Source organism: Passer montanus, unplaced genomic scaffold (assembly GCF_014805655.1).
Source record: "Passer montanus isolate IOZ18808 unplaced genomic scaffold, ASM1480565v1 scaffold26, whole genome shotgun sequence".
NCBI lineage: Eukaryota > Metazoa > Chordata > Aves > Passeriformes > Passeridae > Passer > Passer montanus.
The window spans coordinates 7,245,211-7,268,589 of NW_024367261.1; the positions used below are offsets into that span (position 1 = coordinate 7,245,211).

Genomic DNA, 23,379 nt, shown 5'->3' on the forward strand with positions numbered 1-23,379 from the left:
TCTATTTACCCTGAAGCGTGAGCAGTGGGCCAAGAAAGCAGAAGCAGTCTACTTCTATCTCTCACCTCCTTCTCTCCCTACCTTTTCCCTCCCCCATAACTATGCCAACAAATTCATAAGGGGACCAAGAAAAAGGTGTTCACTTGTTTTTAATGAGCTGCAGTGCCTGCTGCCGAAGGTCTAAAGCACTTTTTTGTTATGCTGATTGTGTACTATTAGAGCTGGCTGTCTTTTAATTTATACCTAATCCTTCCTTCCAGCTTGCACTGCCTCAAGCCAGCCTGGAAAATGGTTGAAAGAGTTTTTTCTGTGGGCATCTGTTGCCTGTGTCCATTCTGAATTTTAAATGATGCTGTGGAAAGAACAGTGTGGCTGAAGCAAGTATGCTTAAAACAAAATTTTTAAAGGCTATTTTCCTAGATATTATTTAATAAGTCATACTTTTTATGCAATCTTTAAAAAAAAATCTACAGCTTTGTTTAAAGAAGGGCAGTTCAATAATGATGATTTAACAAAGTCAGCTGTATTGGTTGATGGTGAAATGAGACACCTTGCTAAGCATTGTCTGCTTTTCACTTGGGTTTCCAGAGTTCATTAGTTAACAGCTGAATGCTTTCCTGTATGTGAAGACAACCACCCATTGCTGCTTCCAAGGCTGAAAAAAACCTGAGCAATATAAGTACAGGAAAAACACTGAGAATTTTGGTTTTGTTGCAGATTAGTGGCATTACTGGACTAAGACAGCATTGTGTAGGTTTGGGAGGAAGAAGTAGGGATACATGAAATCCATTAATTCAGCTGCTTACTCTGCAGTGCTGGAGTGCTCAGGTTCTAAGTTTCTGTCCCCAGGTAAAATGGGCCAAACATATGATATAAAGATTAATCTGAGTGATTATTGTATGATGCAAAAGATATGGAACTCTAAATATTTATGTCACTCTGTTGCTGTAGTTCTGTGCAGGGTTATGCACTGAACACAGCATAATAAAAAAGAGGCATGTACCCATCTGGAATCGGACAGCCGTTGTAACATGAGCCTTAGTGAAGTGGCAGCTGTCTGTGTGCTAGAAAAGTATATTTATCCCAACATACCACATTTAAATCCCAAACAACTTCGTTGAAAAGCTCTGAGACAAGTCCATGCTTTGTCTCCAAGATTACCTTCAGAAAGGGAGAGATGTATACATTCTAAATTTTGGAAGAGCAGTGCTGCATAGCACCACAAAGCAGTACAAAGGAGATTTTGAAAATATATGTGTTCTGGTATCATCAAAACATGACCATGGTGTAAGTTTCTAGAAATTTTGTCACTTTTAGAGGGAGGTAGTGGTGCATTTGGACGTTGTCAGGTGAGAACACCTCTACAATATATAAACAGAAGACCTAGAGAATGCTTCATTATAATTTTCAAGAAATTTGACTTCTATTTACAAATGGATTCACATGATTTTTAAAAAATAGGTCCAGCAGTTAATTTCTGCTTTATAGTGAAGAATACATAGTCTGCATAATTACCAAAATTTATTCAAAATAATTAGACCGCAACTGAAAAATCAGGAGAGAAGTAAACCAAAACTGATGTAGAAGAAACACTATCAACATTGCTTTTGCTTCAACTTTGTTATACCTAATAAAGGTCAAGTGTGTTTACTAGAAATATTCTATACATGAGAATAATCTGCTAAAACATGCACACATAAATTATGATGGTGTGTATTTTTCATTGCTTGCTTTATGATGTATTTAAATAACAAATACAGGAAAACAGATTTTTATGTGGCTTCCAAGCCTTGTACTAAGTATGTTCCATGATGATTTGGGTCAGAATCCAAGCCAGCCTCCTTCAAGAGAAATGGAGACATGCTTACCCATCCCACTATGAATTGAACTTAATCTGAAGACTTTGGCCACTGTCTCTAAATCAGTAGAGATGCTACATGGGCAGTGTGCTTTCTTCTATGGGAGAAATATAGAAGTACAGTGGTTATTAATTTATATTTTTTTAGCCAATCAGAGGCTCTTAAAAAACAAAGCTGGTAAAATACGCGTAAAAGAGCCATAAGGAAACATTGAAAAAGATCATGTGCCACATGCTCTGACTGTAGTAAGTAACAAATCCAAACTGTGCAATCATAGTCTTCATTGATGGAAAAAAAACAGTTGGGGGGAGTGTACATTACCTGAGTGTAATCACAGCAGGCACTGCTGTTGATGTTACGTAGCAATATTCTATGAAAGCATGTAAAGAAGGACAGTCCTTGGTACCCAGACTGTTGGAGAGTTTAAAAATCAGCCTTGAGTTTTATGTGATTCAGTCAGTTTTGGTTTAAAAGAGTAACTTAATTTGACTGCAGCCAAGAAGGAGTTTGGACATTTCTTGCTGTTCATTCGTTTTATAAAATCAGCCAGCTGGAAAAACTGCTTTTCATGGTTTCCGGTAAAGGAAAAACTGAGTTAAAGAATTATCATGTCAGAATTTCCTGTAGGATAAATGAAAATGAAATAAAAGTTCCTAAATGATTTGATTATTAACTCTGAGATTTACAAACTTCCTGGTAACTGCTGCAGTGCAGGAAGTGATCAAGCCAGCAGCGATTGTTGCATGGTTTTTGGTGAAAGCAAATTGCCCTTGTGGAAATTATGTGACCAGTCCACTTTGGCATGGGGGAGGTTGCTGGGCAAGGGTTTTTTGCTCTCATTCATAAATATTTTCATCATGTCATCCATAAAATAAAAAAACAATTCTTCTATAGAAAGCCTTTCCAAATTGAGGTGCCAGGGCTGAGTTGTCTCAGTTCCAGATGCTTTGGCAGAATTGTAGTTCCCTGAGAGCTGGAACTCCTGTGTACCTGTGGAAGCAGATGAAAGAATAGGAATAAAAATAAGATACTGCACTACTTCTGCTGCTACATGCCTGAAAAAAAAATCATCAAAGTTATTATAATTATGACTGTTATTAGATATCATGTCTGGTTTCTGCATATTTAAATTCTGAGAGAGGTGAAACTTAGGCACTTAGAGATCCCAGGGGAATAATTGCAGAAATGATGACATATTCCACTTTTTGAACAAATTTCAATACCAAAGCTGCATTCTGCACAGCTTACATTTCTTCTTAATTATACTTGGATGCAGGATAGATAGTAATTTTCTGTCTTACAAATGCATGTAGCCAATTACTCTTGTAGATCATGAATACGCAATGGCCTAACTCATTAAATGGAATTTTCCTTCTCTGTTGTTATGGCAAAAGAGTCTGCAAATAGCTGAGTATTGTATCTCTCTGGGAGATACAATCTGTAGCCTTGGCCAAGGCTACAGATCCATAACTTCAGCAAGTGGACAATTACTGGGTTTACTTTTCATTCTTCACAGTGTGCCATGCTAGTCTTGTGTTTGTGTGTGTGTCTGTCTGTGTGCATGTACTGTAAATTGGTGTAGGCTGTTTCGCTCCTCTGAACTTCTGGTCCTCAACTTAAATGCCACTGTTCTGACGCTATGTGATGAATTTAGTCTTCCTGATTTCTTCCCATTCCCAAGAAATTCTGAGCCCAGAATCTCTCCCTGTGGCCCACTGAGACATGCAGACCTGACCTCCTTTGGCTCCTGGAAGCAAAGCTGAGAAAAACTGGCAACATGTCTCTGAAGAAACCACAGCTTATATCAAATGATCTAACACAGGTGTTCTTTTCTTCTTCCCTCTGATTTTTTTTTCCCCTGCATAATATGCTTACCACTCTGTCATCTCAGAGTATGAAGATAACACATGTAGCCTAGTCTGCCTCACAGGCAGGGTTCATAGCCACAATGAAGGCAGACTGTTATGACCAGAGAGATCCAGGGAACCACAAGACAACTGAGAAATGAGTTACAGACCCAATATTTCTCTAAGCCAGTTTTGCTAAGTTTTGGTGTCAATAAATAATAAACAGGATGTGAGGAGAAGACTTGGTGATTAGCCTTCATCCTTTTCAGTGGTAGCATGTTTGCCCAAGGGTGAATGTTGCTTATCTAACACTCTGTCCTCTTTTTCATAATATTGCAGGACACCTGAGACTTGAGCATTTCAGCTACAGCAAATGTTGAGTTGTGATTTTTAAAAGCTGTGGTCTAAATATTATAGAAATAACGAAACCTTTCCATTTAGGGGAAATGTTTTCTGTAATCTTATTACTGGAGTAGTTATCTCGAGTGCCTTATTGGCATATTTTGCAAAACTCCACTGGGGATTTCAATTTAATGTCTGTTTTCTTGAAAACAATAATAAAAAGAACAGCATGCTGTTGGTTACACTGGATTTTTACTAAAATTTGAGTATGTTTTATCGGTTGTTATTTGTAGTTGCAGACTCCCTGGAGAATAGAAATTCTAAATGTGTTATAAACAAGTCTTAAACACCTCTTAAAAGCATGCAAAAACATACGTATTTTCTACTACTAAGATTCTGTCACTGGGTCTGGAACTCGGGGATTTGGTCCCTTCTGCTGTGTACCCACAACTTGTGATTCTGGGGAGTGAAGTCTATCTGCCTTTGGGGAAATGAGCTGGGTGCTTGCTGTTTCTCTTGCTTTCCAGGATTTACTTTGGGAATGTTCCAGATAAATGCAGGAGGAAGGGAAGGCAAGAGTTATTCTGTGAAATCTTTCTTTTCAGCAAGAGGAGAATTATATCTGTATCTCGTGTGTATACATGTGTGTGTACATATATATAGTGTAATAGAGATGTGACATTGCTGTTCCTATTTCTTTAAGTTCTATTTTCTGCAAATAACTGTAAGAGAAAATCCTGAACTTATCTTTTACTGCTTGTACCTTAAAGAATCAAACCATTATTATCCTCTCTGAATCTTGCAGAATTCACATGGAACTTATGATGGAGATCTTATAACTTGTGTGTAGCAGCTGCCACTAGGATATGGTGGGAATCTTTCAGGGAGAGGGGAGGGGAATGTAACTTTGCTCATATTAAAACTGTGGAGTAAAATGTGAAACCTTTTGAGTCTCAGAATAGTAATAAAAGCAGTGAGCAAATTTAGCTTGCTAGACAGTTGTAATTTGCAGAATGTATTTGTCAAATAGTTTGGAAATAATCTCAAGCACATTTAGATGGGAAAAGTAGAGATGGGCTTAAACTAAAAATGTGAGCTAAATGTCCGTCCAGGTTTGCAGAACATAAGTTATACACTTCATCATAAACTCAGTAATGGACAAGACCAGAGGGAGATTTTGAACTTTGGGGAAAGTCAGATTTTGTTCCATGTCTGTTTGGTCCCTAAATACAACTGATTTGTCTTGGGGTCTTCAATTTAATTTAAAAATTGCTGCTGCCTTTGAATGGTGTTAGTGCATTTGGAAATTGAGAAGTATAATTGAAACACAGGTCTTTCCAGACCGGTGTTTATTTTGCCTTTAGTATGTTGGGTCTGTGAGTTGTTAAAAACTCTTCTTCTTGAGTCTTTGTAATATGCAGTGTTGGCTCCACTGCCATGGAAATCAGTGTGATCTCATGAGTACTGCGAAATGAGATCACCAAGAGGGAATGAGGAGATGCCCCAGCATTGTAAATAACAAGTGTGACTTCTAAAGAAAAGACACCCTTTTGGTGATTGAGTGCAGATTTTTTTCATTAGTTGGATGAAAATGTAATGGACTTTGTTCACATCTGACATTTTTATGTGCCATCATGTTAATAAATAAAAATCAATTTATATTTTAGAACTGGATTTTCGTGTTAGGCCCCTCTTTTTTTTCATTACAGCCCCTCAGTTCTACCCCTTGATTCTTTTAACCCTGTGAGTTTTAGACTCCTGTAAGTAGGGCTTTCTCTAATCCACTTTCTTGCTGATACAGAGTTTCCTCAGAGAATTTGATTATTTCTGCGAAGGGCATTTGTTTGTAGCTGAAGTTCTCAGTATAATTCATTGGTTTACTTTCTGAATCGTCTCTCATCTTCTATTTCCAGATTGGTGAGAGGCAGAGAGTTCTGGTAACAGAAGAATCCTTTGACTCCAATTACTACGTTGCTCACAATCCTTTCTATGAGCAGGTACAGTTAAATAAACTAAATAACATATTTTTGTTTTATCTTTGCTTCCTGATAATCTCAGCAACACAGTGTGTCAGGATTAAAAAAAAAATCTAATAAAGAAATAAGAAGCATTTTCCAGGAAACATATGACCATCAAGACTTTTTTATGAGATACTTTGTTTTATTATTGTGTTGTAAATATGATTTACCTGAAATTATGTTAAGAAATATACAGTGGATGTTTGAGTGTACAGCATGGTTTAAGAAGCTGTTAATTATTGCAGTAATTTTAATTTCAATGTCCCCAAAGCTGAATAATTTGATTTCTGAATAGTTGAGTCATGACAATTTGAATACATCTTTCTGAAAAGTGTTTCAGGCAATGCAATTTGAAAAAAAAAATCCTAACAGTAGAAGGGTCGGAAACTTCTTTAGATTAACACTTCAACATGATATATTATGTTTCATAGCATCATACAATGGTTTGGGCTGGAAGGGGTCCTGCTGGCCACCCCTCTTTGGATGCAGCCCAGGATACAATTGGCTTTCTGGTCTGCAAGTGCACATTTCTGGCTCATGTCCAGCCCCTCATCCACCAGCACTCCCAAGTCCTTCTCAGCAGGAAAGTTCTCACTCTCCATGAGTTCTTCTCCCAGGCTGTAGTTATGTCTGGGATTGCCCCAACCCAGCTGCAGCACCTAGCACTTGGACTTGTTGAACTTCATTATGTTTTTGTGGGTTCACATTTCAGGCTTGTGTGGGTGCCCCTAAATGGCATACATTTCTTCTAGTTTTTGTCATTTCCTGCTGTGTACTTCCTGTGGATAAATTCTTGCCACACAAGAACATTATCTTTGAGCTGGGAAGGAAGCACACACATCAATTTCACAAAAGTGTTATTTTTGCTCAAAAACTGATGACTTGCTTAAGACCAATAAAATTGGCTTTCCTGAATCATCATTATTTTATTCTCCATTTTCTTGCACTAAGCTGTCTACAATTTGCTTTTGCCACCATTAGGTATTCCATTTTCTGAACCTGGAGGGATTAAGATGATATGGCTGTGCTTTCTTCTGGTTTTGGGTTATGTTACAGAATTTATTTATTTGTTTTTCCTTAGTAGTAAGTGACATTGCTCTTCTTGAAATATCTGTTTCTGGCAGATATCTGGGTCACTAATTTTCTTTCTTTCTTTCTTTCTTTTTTTTTATACATCTCCTTTTTTTTACATATCCAACTTCTATCTAAGTCTTATGTATTGATGCTCCTTGATTTTGTTGCATATCAGTCAGAGTTGAGCAACATGATCTTCCACATAAAGATTAAAAAGAAATGTCTTGGGACTTTTTTGTTTAATCCTTTTTTTATGGAAGCTTTATTAATTAAATGAAAAGCAATATGTACAGGAAACAAAGTGTTGATCTTTTGTGTTGTGTTTGTACAGCACCTAATACAGCTTCTGATTGGGACTGGTAAAGAATTCACAAAGTACAAATAGTCACGTAGGGACTCATTTTAAATTCTATTAGGGAAGAAATGCTTTCCATTAAGAAAATGCAATCTTTTCTCTAAAATCTTATGTGTGGCATGTTTCATAAGGATGGTATCCTACTGCTTACCCAGGTCAGCTCAAGAACACATGCTAGTAACTAAGATTAATAGCAGTAAATTGAATGATAGTAAATTGAAAACCACCCTAAAGTCTAAATATCATATTATATATTATTTAAGCTGAAGCTCAGAATCCTATTGTAGTATTCTGTTAACTCAAATAGTTATCAAATGTATTCTGTCTTCACTGAGCTTGTCTGTACTAAAAGAATTTGCTCTTAAACCTGCATCAATACTGCTGCACAGACAGACTTAGTGAGGTAGCTGCAGCTGATATTTGTGAAGGCTTAGGTGATGCAGTTTACATTGAACAGAGTAGTCTAAAGTGACCAAAGAGTGTTTTGCCAGATCCACAGCCAAAGTGAGAGTTTCTGCTGGTTTAACTTCATTTCTTAGAAATACTGTTGAGGGTTTTTTCTTAACAAATACTACAAAAAATATCTGAATGTACACCAAGCCTGGATGCTTGGTTGTTTACAGTATCTCCCAGTTATTTTCACTTAACCTGTTTCTTTTTCTGAAGTTTGGTGTATATTTAGTTACTTCCCTTTTTCATGAGGAGATGGAAGATTTACAGAGGTCATGAACCCAGTGTATACTCAGCTACCTAGTTTCCCTTTGATTTAAATTTGCCCAAAATTAATTACTTGGGAAGAAGTGTTATCCAGTCACGTTGTAACACTTTCTGAGCATTACGATCCTGACTTTGTGTATGCTGAGTCTCTGCTTTTCTTGGAAGATGCTTAGGAAGCAGGATCCTAGGATCTCAAAGTGCTTACAGTCATGAACACCTTGAGCCTTTAGGGAAGAAGGGAAACCACTGCTGGTGATTTCCTCCAAGTAGGACAATGAACAGTTGTGATAGGTGAAAATGGAGAGGCAGTTTTTGGCAAAAAAATGCCTCCAAATGTGGCTGGCACAGATTTTTTTTCTCTCTGAAAGTCCTCTGCACATGTAGTCCTAAAAATTAAGCCATTTTAAAGCATTTCAATTTCACCATCAAAGAATCAAGATAAAAAGATAAGATCTTTTCCTTTGAAAAGCTGTCCTCAGCCCTGGTGAGGCCACACCTGGAGTGCTGTGTCCAGTAATGAGCTCCTCAGGACAAGGGAGACACAGGGCTACTGGAACGGGTCCAGTGGAGGACAGCGAAGATGATCAGGGGACTGGAGCACCTCTCTCATGAGGACAGGCTGAGGAAGCTGGGCCTGTTCAGCCTCAAGGAGAGGCAGCTGAGAGGGGATCTCATCAATGTCCCTAAGCATCTGAAGGGAGGGTGTCAGAGGATATTTCCCGGCTATTCCTTGGTGGTACCAAGCTGTAGGACAAGAGGCAATGGGCAGTAACTGATGCACAGGAAATTCCCCCTGAACATGAGGAAGAGCTTCTTTGCTGTGTGGGTCACCATGAACTGGGACAGATTGCCCAGAGAGGATATGGAATCTCCCTCACTGGAGAAATTCCAGAACTGTCTGGGTGCAATCCTGTGCCATGTGCTCTACAATAACCCTGCTTGAACAGGGAGATTGGATCAGATGACCCCTCTGAGGTCCCTTCCAACCTGACTCATCCTGGGATTCTATGTGTGGATAAGCTTCAAGTAAATGTTATTTAATAAGTCCCCATGATTCAATTTTTAATTGTAAACAGTGTAAAAAAATGTAATTTCATCAGGAAATTACTCGACTTTTCTTTTTCAGCTGCTTACCTATTTTAGAGACATTTTAAGTCCATTAATTCTTCCGTTCCGAAAAATGTTGCTCCCTTATTTTGGGCTCTTTCTTTTTTTAAATGCATGACCTAGCAACATCTGGTTTGTGCTTTTTTTGTGAAGTGGGACTGTCTGATATCATGGTTGTGCAAATTCAGAAAAGAGTGGCATAGTTGCTGACCCAAAAACAGTCATCTGTTTTTACAGGCATTCATTGTCAATCATGCATCTCAGCTGCAAAGGATCTGCACAATCAAAATAAAGGATTGTGCAAAGAGAGAAAAGGGTATACTTTCTGTCCTGAAGCCTTTACAGACTTAGAATTTATTTTTTTTTAAGTATCATGAGACAAAGATGAAAATGGAAAGCTTTACAGCAGTCTGTTACAATTGTGTAGTACAAATGTCCTTGGGAACTGTTTGGGTCTGGATTCAAAAGCTGCAATTCAGGCCCAATTTTCTCATCAATCAAAAAACATGACTTTAAGAATCAGTTGGAGTTAAAAAGAGCTGAGCTAACACTGCAAAGCTCTTGTAGAATGCAGGTTGGAGATCTTACTGGTCAAGTGTGCCAGGTGCTGTCGTGTATGCTGGTGACTAAAATGTTTAAGTTCTAGGATTTTCTCTGATGTTTATCAAAAATCTGTTTTCTGAATGGGTACTAGAGACTCTAAGGTTCCTTGTGATATTTAGTAACAATGTCTTTATTTTATTTGAAAGGTTCTTGTGCCAAAGGATCCTCTGTTAATGGGTAAGATGGTAGAAGTGAATATTTATGAAGCTGGGAAACATTTTATGAAGGGGCAGCCAGTATCAGATGCCAGAGTTCATACTGCATCCATCAGCAGACCATTAGCAAAAGGAGAAGTTTCTGGTTTAACAGAGGTGAGTAAAAGACATTTTCTGCTTTACTACACTGGCAAATCCACAGCTGTTCAAGCAAAATGATTCCATGCTATGTATCTGTTATCATTTTATAGTTCCCATTTATATATGCATGAAGCTTTAATCTTTTCTGACAGATTGAAATCTGAATTCAAAATATGTTTTTGCTGATGCTTGTAGCTTTACTTTGCTGGCTATAAAGGCAATAATACACTTGTTTCTTGTTTCTAGATGCAAGATGAGGAAAGAACTTACTAGAATTGAAAAGATTAAACACCAGTAATTATATAATTCAATATATTTCAGTTTAGTAGAAGGATGAATCAGTTTAATTTTTTTTACAAAGCTGTTTTTAAAAAAATATGTATTGATTACATATCTGTTAAAACAGGTCTAAACACTATTCAGAGATCCAAAATTAATTGATGGGCAGAGGTGCAGAATACTTACAGTATATTTTGGAAAAAGGTCAACATCTGATTTAGTCATGTAAAAAAAATGAAACTCTTTTAAAAAGAGATCTGATTCTTATTTTACAGCTCAGTAGATATGGCTGTTAGCCAAGTCTTCTCATACATTTCATGGAGCTCTAGTTGTAAAAACTGATGGAGTGTGAAATGAAAATGTGTATCACATTTCTAAGCATCATTTGATGTCCTTTCTCCAGCACTGTTGTTAGGATCTGCAACAAATATGTAGCACATGGGAGAAGGATAATTGGCACTTTATCAGCCACCTTACTGCTTTTACAGTAAATTGCTGATAAGTATTAAAGTATATACATGTCCTTGTTTATGTTCTAAGTAGTCACATTTCAAATACATCATCAAGGCATACCTGAAGTGACCAGTGTTAAGCTAAGCAACTTGGTCTCTTGAATAAGCCTGGCTGTGGAAACACAGCAGCAATAATGCACTCCCTGTAATGCACCTACTGTAATGTGTTCAGCAGATCATGACACTTAGGCACAAACACATTACTAAGCTCTCCATTAATATTGTCTGTGTGTATGTGTATATTGGCCTGATAAGGGCCTGTAAGAGATAAAAAACAGCCAAAACCTTCAAATTGTCTGGTTGGACTATGTGGCTATTTAAACACAGCTGATTTTTTCATCAGAATGTGTTTTTTTTTAAATAATCGGCTGGAACAGAACCAAGACTGTCATTAAACTGAGTATGTGCTGCCAGAAGCTTGTAGATGGGGACAAGCAAGTAGACTCTTGACTGATTTTTTAAATGTTAAAACAAGAGGTAAAATTATTAAAATCAAGGATACTGATAATTTCCACAGGGACTCATTGAGATATATAGATCTTGTCCTGCTCTTTGGATAGGCACAAACAAGTACCAGGAATCCCCCCATAAATGGCTGCAGCAAGCAAATGATAAGGCAAATTGCTTTTCATAACTTTTGTGGTTACCAGTGCTCCTTCAAGGGAGATTTAATATATGATTGTTGTATGGAAATGTTGGGAACTTTTGTTTAATGGAAAAAAAAATAGCATCTCGGTATTTCAGCAAATAGAATAGCTTTGGTACATAGAAGGTGCAACTGAAAGCTTTTAATCACACTTGGCCAATGTATAATATATAGAACATGAACTGAAATTCTTAGTGGGAAGGTCATCCTGAAAAGTCATACATATAAATAGAAACTCGGGGACTTTCTTTAGGTTTCCATTAAAAAAAAAAAAAAAAAGCCAGTTTGCTACAAAAGTTACCTTGGATTTCTGGCTAGCTGCAAGATGCAATTTGGGTTGCTCTGTTTGCATGGACTGATGGGAAACACTTCCTGCTGCATGTGCTCAAGACACATAATTCCAATCAAAGATGCTTTGAGCAAGATAAAAGGGGCTCATAGGAGGGTCATGTGAGCCTTTTGTAGCTTGTTATGTGCACGGATGGCAGGTTGGGGAAAGATGAAGGAGGCAACTCAGAACTGATGAATTCAGATTTCCCAAAAGTAGCAAAATATCTTGGATCTTTAACAAGATCCCAAGTGTCTCCACTAGGTTTTCTGCAGCTTGCAGAACTAAAATCTTGGATACATTTTCCACTGTGCACACATATGAGCAAGAATTAAGGTCTGCTCATTATTAATGGTGTTTTCGTTAACCTACATAGAACACAATAAAAGGTGTTTCAAAATCCTTCATAGCTGTACTTCTCTCTATATGAGGAATGCTCACAGAAAGAGAGAAAGCTTTTGAAGCTGTAGTTTTTAAGGAAATTAATCAATTGAGAGCACCATCATGTGAGGATGTCAAAGCAAGTCATAAACTCATCCTAAGCAAGAAGGCACTTCTAGAGATGCTGTGATAAGAAGTACCTCCAAAGAATCAGAGCTTATCTGCAGTTATGTGCTCTCTTTCTCATCTGATACATTACCCTCAGTGATTTTTTTCTGACAAATTCAGAGTGAGCACCACAAGCAACATGTGTGTCTGATGAAACAGTTGTAGACCTTTTTTACCTTTCTGGCTGCATGGCTCTGGCAGCAAATTGGTCCAAAGAAATAAAAGTAGGTTGCCAATTGGAATCAACAGATGTGACTGAAAAAGAGGAAATGCAAAATGCAGAAACACAAAGGACAATTTAGAGTATCCATACAATATTCACACATTGTATGTCTGTGACAAGTAAGGAGGGAAATAGATATAGAATTAATTCAGAGTATTTCTAGCATTTCATGCTTTTTCAGTGCATGTAGAACACAGCTAATACGTATATCCATTAATGTACTAATGATCTAGAATATCTTACAGTTATTGTACTCTTTAAGGAAAAAACTGTAACAAAGTACAGATGGTGGAAAGTCTTGGCATTCCATAATGTTAGGCTCTGTGGCAGAATTTGGGATGGGAAGGACAAAAGAGTCTTGGAGTTAGCAGCTCGGGTTAAAAAGCTGTCAAACCAATCAGACTTAGTGATTGTTATGGACATACTAAGTAGTAAAGTGCACAAGTATTTGCCAGGATTTTTTTTTAGCTTCAGCATTAATTTTCTTATAAAAGCCACTCAAAAAGGAGTGATGTCTCCAAGTGGCACAATTTTCACGATGGCTATTTGGGAGGGCAAACACATTTGGAAATTTCAGTTGACACAGGTCTACTGTAGACTTACTTGGGTTTAAAATGGAGAGTTGCTGATTCAGTAAGAGAACCATGTTTAGAAGGCATACATTGCAGAGGATATATAGGTGAAAGTTGAAGACAATAAAGAATGAACATGTATAATGGCATTTTTGAATTTGGTCCTAGTAAATCTAAGATAAGATGTATGTGAACTGGACATTAAAAAGTAGTGACAGTAAACTTAAAATGAACATTCAGACAAAACAAATCTGTCACGAGTTGCTAACTGCAATTACAAATATCAGTGAATAAGGATTCAAAGCTCTGATAAAGATTTAGTTCTGTTAAGTTTCACAACAACAAAAAGAAGATATAAATGCTGTAGATGTTACATCCTTTCATTGAGGTAGGCTTGAAGCTGACAAAGGACTAAGAGTGCACTTCAGCATTTTGAGATTCAGAAAGCCATTTTGCATGTTTTCTATGTTCTTAAGCACTCTGGTAAACTTGTCTTTTAGGGTTTGGAGGTAGGTTTGCAATGCACGTAGTGTTGAGTATATTATCTTTGGATAATATTTTTGAAAAGTCAGCAGTGTGTGTCAACAGTCTGAATATAATCTAATTTAGAAAAAAACCCCAATTTTAATATCTGTATTCATTTTATTTGGCCACATTTAGGGATCTTGACTGTTTCTCAGCAGCATAAAGTACCTAATAAATGTATCCTGTTTACAGACAAATGTTTGCCCAAAACTAATCATTGAAAAAAGTAAGAATCTGCAAGAATATGATCTCTTGTTAGAACCAGAAATAGAGTATGTTATGCTTCTGTACTCCAAAAATAATTCTGGTTGTTTACATATGTTCTGTGACTAGAGGAAAAAAATACTGCAAGATGAGAAATATATGAAGAAAAGACCAAAGGGCTGAGGGATAAAAATAAAAGGCTGGCTACCTGCCAGAGTTGCAATGCATTGCCAGAATCAAAGCCCCATAAGTCTGAGGGCCTTTGGTGGGAAGTTTTAATTAGATGGAAAATTAAGGCAAGAGAAAAAAATAATTTTAACAGGATGTTTAATCCCCAGTCATAATTATTTTATGTTCATAGTTCATGTTTCTGTAATTCCTCTATGACTGACTTTCTTTTCAAACAAATACAGGCACATCTTTCAGTTTTCTGTTTTCCATTGGTTTCTGTGATGATATTCTCCATGCCTAACACTTCCTCTGTGAATGGCATCTGCTGGGAGCCACCATTTCCAATGTCTCCTTTTGTGAGACTGGGATCTTGGTGCACATCTCTGTGCTCCCAGGCCTTGGAAATACCCACAGCTGGCCTGTTAAGTTAATAGCTGTTCAAGTCATTGGGCTCTTTGGAGGAAATGAGGAGTGAGCCACTGATTTTCAGTTAGCAGCCAATTATTTGGTCATTCTGCTTGTTCCTGTTTTCTCTCCTGTCCTCCCTGCATTTTAGCTGCAGTCGGTTATTGTGGCATTGTGCTTCAGGATACTAATGAAGAAGATTTATGTTGCTGGTCTTACAGATAGCCACAAATATTTTCTAGTTACATGAGCAAAAACATCACCCAGCCTTTTTTTATGATGTTAAGAAACAGGAAAGATGCATATATCAAACACTTCTTTATAGCCTGCCAGAAAGAAAATTCAACAAAGCATAGCTTAAAGGAAACTCTCTGATCTCAGGTAGAAAGGGTGCTTCACTTGTAGGCAAAATAAAATGGAGAAAGGGGAAGAAAATGTCTTCTGCTGGAACAGAAATGAAAGAAATCATGTCAGAATTAAGATCTCTCTATTGGAAACTTCCTTCAAGGACTTGGAAGGAAATGTGGAAGATGTGTGTTAATTAATAAGCATAGTTTTTACATGTGCTGGAGTTTCAAAGTGGTGGAAATTTTTGTTTCTGAAGAGGAACTAGAGATTAGAGATTTAGGGCAAAAAGAGAATGAGGAAGCAAATCTTAGATCAAAAAATGGCATAGAGGTGTAAGTAGAGGAATCTTTCATAAAATTTCAGAAACTGTAGAAAGTATGAGAAATGCTAATGAAAGATCGGAATTTCCAAAGAAGAAAGAAAAACTAAAATAGAATATACCTTTTACCTCTCTCAGAAAGCTACTTTGCAAAGAGATCTTTGTATCACAAAGTCCAAAAAAGAGTAATATGAGAAATGTAGGGAAATTTCTGTTAAAGAGATACATACTGACAAAAAAAGGGGAACATTTTCTATGTAAAATCATTTTCAAGTAATTCTTTATGAAAATACGATGCACTACTTGGTGCTCTTGCATTCTTAGGAACGTACCTTTGTTAGCTCAGTTGAACTCTCTCCCCCTGTCTGATACCTTTTTTGTGACACCAAGCTGAGTGGTGCAGTTATCAGACCTGAAGGATGCAATGCCAAGCTCAAGGACTGGGCCCATGGGAATCTCATGATGTTTAATAGGACCAAATGCAAGGTGCTGCAGGGCAATCCCTGGTATGAATGCAGGCTGAGGAATGAACAGATGGAGAGCAATCCTGCCAAGAAGAACTTGGGAATGCTGGTGGGTGAGAGGCTGGACATGACCTGGCAATCTGCACTCGCAGCCCAGAATGCCAATTTTATCCTGGGTTGCATCAAAAGCAGAGTGGCCAGCAGGGAGAGGGAGGGAATCATATCCCTCTCTTCTGGTGAGACCACACCTGCACTGCTGCATCCAGCTCTGGGGTCCTCAGCCCAGAAAGAACATGGACCTGTTGGAGCAAGTGCAGAGGAAGCTACCAAGATGATCAGAGGGATGGAGCACCTCTCCTATAAGGAAGAACAAGGAAAATTTGGTTTGTTCAGCCTGGAAAGGAGGGAACTTTGGGTTAACCTAATTGTGGCCTTTCAGTATCTAAAAGGGAATCTGCAACAAAGATGGAGGGACTTTTTACATGAGCAGGTAGTGACCCGACAAGGGGGAATGCATTCAAACTGAAAGAGAGTAGGTTTAGATTACATATTAAAAAAAAAAATTCTGTACTGTGCGGGAATGAGGCACTGGAACAGGTTGCCCAGAGAAGCTGTGGATGTCCCAACTCTAGAGGTGTTCAAGGTCAAGTCGGATGGAGCTTTGAGCACCTGGTGTAGTGGAAGGTGTCCCTGCCCATGGCAGGGGAATTGGAAACAGATGATCTTTAACGTCCCTTCCAACACAGACCATTCTACAATTCAATGATTCTCTGAAGGAACTGATTGTAGGGCTAAGTGTACAAATACTTAGTACTTTTACTTGTATTAATCTGTTTTATTTAATGTGTTCCATGTATTCCCTGCTGGTTGTAAATAGAGGTTATAAAAGATGGTGTAAAATCCTTCTTAATTAATCTTTTTTTCTTAATTTTTCTTCAGTTCTTTCATGAAGGTCACTATAAAGTTAGTGTAATAAGAGCTATATTTCCTTTTGAAGAGCAGAGCTCAATGCCACCTATGGATGTTTTATAAAAGGACCTTTGAAAGTCTCATTTTTTCCTGAAAAGTCTTGTGTGCTATTTCTTAGATACTAATTTTCATGATCTACACATTATCTGCATGCTGTGTTGGCTTTTTTTATTTGGGGAATTGATTTGACTTGAATTTTTCTTCTGCTTGGAAGCCCATTTCTTGGCTCAAAGTTTGAAACTTACAATTGAGTCTTTCTTACAGGCAGAGTAAATTTTTCTTGCTGGTTTAGATAAGCACTTGCTCGAATTGTATGTAGTAGTTGGGAAATATTAATCAGTGCTGATTTTTAGGATCATACTTAGCCAATGTCTGTGACAAACATTTGAGATGTAAGTCAGCCCCCTTGGGTCATGGGGTGACTTCTTTGTTTCCAGCCTTACGTGCTATAATTCAATGAATGTTTTAATTTAGCCATTTGATGTCTCCCAAACTGGAACAGAAGGCAGTGCAAGTGTGTTGATCCAACACGTTTCTCTGCCCTGGTTAAAGGGCTAAAATACACAGAGCTGATTTAAGACAGCAAGCCGAAGAGCCAGCATAAGACCTTCACCTAGTAGTTTTATCCTGGTGTCTTTAATTTAATGGGCATGTTGTCTTTCTGCCCATTCCTCTGGCAGGGTTGAATTTCAACTACAGTCATCAAAGCTCAGCTGAAACAATACATATTACATAGACCGTTTTCAAACAAATGCTCACCACAGTCCATTTCAGGTGAAAAAATTTGAACTTTAATTTATGTACTTTTAATTTCCTCAACAGACAGTGTTATTTTGCTGATTGTCACTGTTTAATCACTTAAAATACATAATTATGTTAATCCTGTGCAGTTCATGCAATGAATGGAAATAGTAATGGCAGGGAGGATTCAACTCTAAGTCATTTTCTGGAGAATAAGCAAAGGTTAAACAGAAATGTTCTATCTCTTCTGCCTCCAGAAGTAAAACTCTAAGTGCTAGAATAGTTCTGCCATTTTTGTGTATTATTTCTAGTACTCAACCTACTGATGCTGTACTGCAAGATCAGTGAGCAGGTTCTGCTCTCTATTGGCATAGGAAAATGTGTAGCCATAGTCATTTTAACTACTTGATTCTCCCTGTAATATTTAAGAGATTCTTTTAAAATATTTTTTCTTTTCCATTAGATCTCTAACAAACAGTCTCTTGGGGAAAAATAAAATAGCATTTGGTTCTGGTAATCCTTTATTGTTTAATATACCAATGTTCAGTAAGTTTTAATTCAGGAGAAAAGTATAGCAGCCACAACTTTTCTCAGTTTTTTCTGTTGTTTTGGAAGTCATCTACATCCAGTCCACAAAAATCATCATAGGTTTGAATTTTATACCTCTCCAGCAAAGATAGGTGGAGGATATTCAGCCCATGTGTGCAATTTATCTCTGTTTGCAGTACTTAGTCATCCCTTTTCTTTTTATTGGTACTCCGTAGATCACCAAAAAGCACACTTAGGCAGTATTTCTCTCTCCATTCCTTCCCTATCTCTCCTTTCCCTGTGGGAATACACAGTCAGAGGTATCATATATTTATGTCTTGAGTGGATGTTATTTCTATCTGTTCCTCCTTTATTGAAGCTGTAATTAAAATAGTCTTTCTACATCAATACTTGAAAGGGACAGCACAAAAAAAAGGCACATGTAGCTCATGATACAGCTTTACCCATCACCAAATGAAGGTCAGTAGGAGGTTTGAATTTACATGTACAAAGTTCTGGAATGTTGAACATCCATCTCTTAGAAATGTATTTGTTGGCAAAACCATTGAAGTGAGATGATTCATTACTTTTGAGATAGTTCTGAAGGGCAATAAAAATTACAGTCATGAGATTAAGCTATTTTTTAACTAAAAGCTGTTTTAAAAGTGTAGCTCGTTTAAAAAAGATTACCAAACCATCTTAAAGGTAAACTGTTGTGTTCTGTAGCCTTTAATATTATTATATGTTCAAAATCTTTATTAGATTCTGAGTAGATTAATGGGTTTCTAATAGTCTAATAATCATCCTTTGTGTTCTTGCTTATTCCCTTTATGATAATGAGAATTGCTAAGGTATACATAAATTTTGCTAGTAACTTTTTTCTTTTATTCTGATAAATCTATTGAAAAGGCATTGAGCTGCTCTGCAATATTAGGATTAATTGTGAGTTATAGTAGGATACCCAGATACATTTTTAATCATAATCTTCCAGTCAGACTTTTGTAATACTTGGACATAGTGATTTATGTTTGTGCTTTTAATATAAGAGATTTATTAGAGATTGGAGATTTTTGTTTTTAATTTTGTGGTGTCAATGGTAGTAAGATAAGGAGAAAGCATAAGAAAAAGAGGAAAAGGCTTTTCAGTAAGAGAAAGAAACAAATTTTGTGTGGTTTTGACACTATTAAATTATATTTGGGGAAGATTCCTGCATATAAAAATTCAAAGGCACATTTGCAGGGGCTGTCTTAGATTGAAATGAAATTGCAGTTGAGTAATAAGTTCTATTTGATGGCTGCATTGGAGAAAAGGTATATTAAATATTCAAATACCATACTTCAGTGAATTGGATATGAACTTCACAGCCTTAAATTTAGTCCACTGAGGATATGCTCCTAGCTACCCTAGAATATCCAAAGAACTTACTATGACTGTTAAACACATTAGAATGATTGTGTGCTCAAAGACAGTCCACAGGTACCCTAGAATATCCAAAGAACTTACTTTGGATATTAGAATATCCAAAGAACTTACTGTAAAACTTACTTTTACAGTAAAGTAAAAGTTTAACTTTACTGTTAAACACATTAGAATGATTGTGTGCTCAAAGACAGTCCACAGAATGTTATAGCATCTAAGTAAGCTTAGAAACTGCTGTTTGTTCAAAGGTCACTTACAGTAACTTTGTGTTTGTGCAGGCTGTACTCCATATCAAGTTTAACATTGTCTCCAGAGCCTTTATCATGCCTTTAGTGTGTTGTTGCAGTTTTACTGGACCAAACAACAATAGAAATAAACCCTTGCCCTCCTAATACAATCTCTCCCACTAAGATATTTTTCATGGAGTCTTCTTAAACTACAGGGGTAATAATCACTGTAAAAAATTGAGTTCTCTCTCTAAGGAACTTGGCTCAGGGCCTATGAGTTTTTATGGGACCTGACTCCTAAACTGAGCTTTAGGATCAGTTCTTATTTTTAATAAGTTCCAAAGCAAGCTGTTCCTGTGGGCTTTATTAAAGACCATTAAGTAAAAGAAACACAAAAATTACTGGTTATTTAAGTACTTTGTTAAAGACAGCTTTACTTGTGGTTAGTGCACAGTACACCGATCTTTGATAACCTTTCTCTGACTACTTCCCATTGTGTATTTAAATTACTTGTAGGGTTTCCCCACCTACAATTTATTATTTCAGACCTTAGAACCCTTCTTAAAAATGCAAAAAATATCTCCTACTGATTTATTATAGTGCCAGGCATTCTAGCCAGAAATTACAAATATTGTTATGGACTGATGGAGCAGTGGGATGAAGGAATTCTGGACTGTAAGATCTAGTCAGGTTAGCATGAAAGGTTATGGTGGTGGTGTGGTAGGGTTAGTGTAGATAACCCAAATCCCATACATGTTCCCACTGAGGTAAAATTGGTGCTACATCTGTTTGCAGGGTCCTTTAGGTGTTAAACCTTTCTTTTCCATCACAACATATTCCAAAGCTTGTTCATCGTTTTAACAGGGAGTTGACTCAGTAGATTTGCAGGTTGACATCAGAAACAGTTCATGTCTTGAGGTTCCAAAAGAGTCAGAGGGCTTCAAGCACAGCTTTTCTGCGCTTGAAACTGAAGCCCATGGGATGCTAAAATTCCAGCATATTTACTTTCATTTCCTTTCCTTGAGTCACAACCACAACTCAGATTTGGTGTAATTATAAAATCATTATTTATGAAATATTTTTTCCATTCTCATATTATTAAAAACTGGAATTATGATGAGGTGGCGCTTCAGCTTTTAATCACTAAGGTAACAAGCACTGTCATGAAGTCATTTTTAATTAGGATACAGTGGTATAAAGTCAAACCCAAAGTTATTCTACACATTCATTAATGCCACCATGGTATGAAAGAATCATATGGATTTTTCTCATTCTTTATTGTTGAAAAGGTCTAACAAATAATTTATAAATTAAAAGCATACATATAAAAAATGTTTATAAATATTTTTCTGGAAGAAATGTACATTTTTAGTTGTTCTTGGTGATGCCAATCACACAGAATAATTAGGGACCCAAAGGGAGACCATTTTTGATGTAGATAGCTCATCAGCCCATTAGAAAGTAGTTAATTCCAAGTTTCTGGCTCAACTTAATTCAGAAAATGGGTGTCAATTTTACTGTTCTATCAATATCTTCTTTATGACAGTTTGGGGTTTTTATTGCCTTTTTACCTGGTCTTCCCGGTAGAAACACTGTTTGTGAGACTTGACCTGTAATGAAGCCCTCTCCACACGTGTGTGAGCATGTTGTCTTTAATCCAGAAATGGCCAGCCTCTGGCATGGGAACAACCTGAAGAGTTGACCTGGCTCATTTGGTGTTATCCAATACCCTCTTTTCCAGGGGCTGTCAGGTCAGTGTCATGTATGTGGGAGCACATGTGACATGTGGAGAAGGAGAGCTTGTAGCTATTAATGACATGAAACATTTCTGTCTGGCCAGGAGATTGGCAGGACATGGCAGTCTAGGCTCTTGGTAGACCCACATGACCTCTCAAAAAGGTTTGACCACCCAAGTACTACAACCTGAGATGGATGTATGATTGATAAATAGTGAGAGGAATGAAACCTGACTGGCTTAGAGAGCCAGATGTCATATGCAAAACAAAAAGAAAAAGCCCCGTGGAAATTACTGTTATTTTTCTTTAGTCTCAGTGTAATCAGGAGGTCCTTGACACACTATTATGTGAGAAAAATTATTCACTAAATGTCTTGGCTTTCAAATTGATAGATTCTTCTTCATACCTATATATATATTTGTACTGTGGCAGAATTTGAACAAATGCTCCATTTTGGATTGGAGTGGCTTGGAAATGTTTGTGAAAGTACTTTTGATGGAACAAAAATGTGTAGGCAGTACACTCAAGCTCTTTTTGTCAAAAAAAATCACATAGCTACAAAAACTACCTATGCATAATATCGACCAGATGGATTTCTGGTCCTGAGGAAAGGGTCCTGTTATCAGGACTAGAGGATTTTTTTTAAAACTCTCATTCTTGTTTTGACATGACTTCGCATGTGATTGTTAAGTCATTCCACTCAGTGTGACTGTGATTTATCTTATCCGTATGGAAACTATTTTGCAATTCTCACATACAAAATCTCTGATAAGTGCAGATAACATAATTATCATACAAAAAGGACAGCTGTGAATATCCATTTCTGACACAGATATTTTTTTCAAAGTACAAGAACTTTAATTTGGTAAAATGATGGAAGTAGTGCTTAGAATGACAGGAATTCTTTTCCTTTTTCAGCTCATGTGTCTCATGTCCAAAGAAATGTTAGTTCATTATTTTTTTCAGTGAGGAGTGCTTAAGATTCTGTAGCATAATCAGATTTTGTCACAGAACCACAGGGGAAAGCCAGATGTGCAGCTCTTAAGAGATGGAAAGGAATGAATGATACTTGGAGGAGTATCTTGTATGATAAAAGAAAACTGTTGTAGTGCTGTTAATCTTTAGTGTGGAGACATGAAACTTCTTAAAATCCAAACCCATCAATTTGTTAAAGATTGCATTAAGCCCCACAGTTGTCATCCTGTGGGCTTGTATTTCTCACCCCTGTAGACACCTGGTATATGTTTGCCACTTTCAGGTCATCCTCTGTTTTATTTGTGTTTATCTCACTTTTTTGTAACTTCTTCTCCTGGTTTGTGTAAGTACTGCATGTGATTTTGGAGTTTCAGGAGTACAGGTTGGTCAGCAGCATGGTGGCATAAAACAGATTATTGAGGCTGTGGTCTCGCCTTCCCCTCAACAGAAGCAGTGATTTAGATTTGAGCAAGGGTTTTTTTAACAGCCCTTGGTGTCCTCCCATTGTTGAAGTGAGTAGGTTCAAAAGTACTAGGACAGGCAGAGATATTGAAATGATGTGGAGGACACCGCTGTCCAGGAGTCAATTGCTGCCAATACTTGCATTCACCTAGAGACAAAAGCAACAGCAAAGCATGAGAGAAAGCTGTATTAAAATATTTTGGGCTGTGTTCTCACAGACCAGTAGCCTTTTCTAAACAGAGGAAAGTTTAACAATCCTTATTTCTGTATAAAAGCTGTATTGTGTTTCAGTATTTTATTAAGTGCTTATGCAGTATTTTCACACGTGTCCATGTGCAAATTTTTTTGTGCACAGAGCTAAGACTATTCCTTTAGTATCAGAATCTTTTAGGTTGGAAAAGGCTTTACAGATCATCGAGTCCAATCACTAACCCAGCACTGCCAAGCTCACCACTAAACCATGGCCCCAGGTGCCACATCCATGCATCTTCTAAATACCTGCTGGGACAGTGACTCAGCCACTTGACTGGGCAGCCTGTTCCAGTGCTTGACAACCTTT

General features: G+C 37.3%; 1 protein-coding gene across 2 annotated transcripts in view; it reads left to right on the plus strand.

Annotated features, from left to right (window-relative positions):
* The window catches only part of CDKAL1 (CDK5 regulatory subunit associated protein 1 like 1), a 381,816-nt gene that overhangs the window by 346,494 nt on the left and 11,943 nt on the right, over positions 1-23,379 (plus strand). For both annotated transcript variants that reach the window (XM_039712037.1, XM_039712038.1), the window contains exons 14-15: positions 5,962-6,045; positions 10,069-10,233. In XM_039712037.1, coding sequence (XP_039567971.1) covers positions 5,962-6,045; positions 10,069-10,233 — 249 coding nt within the window. The remainder of the gene's footprint in view (positions 1-5,961; positions 6,046-10,068; positions 10,234-23,379) is intronic.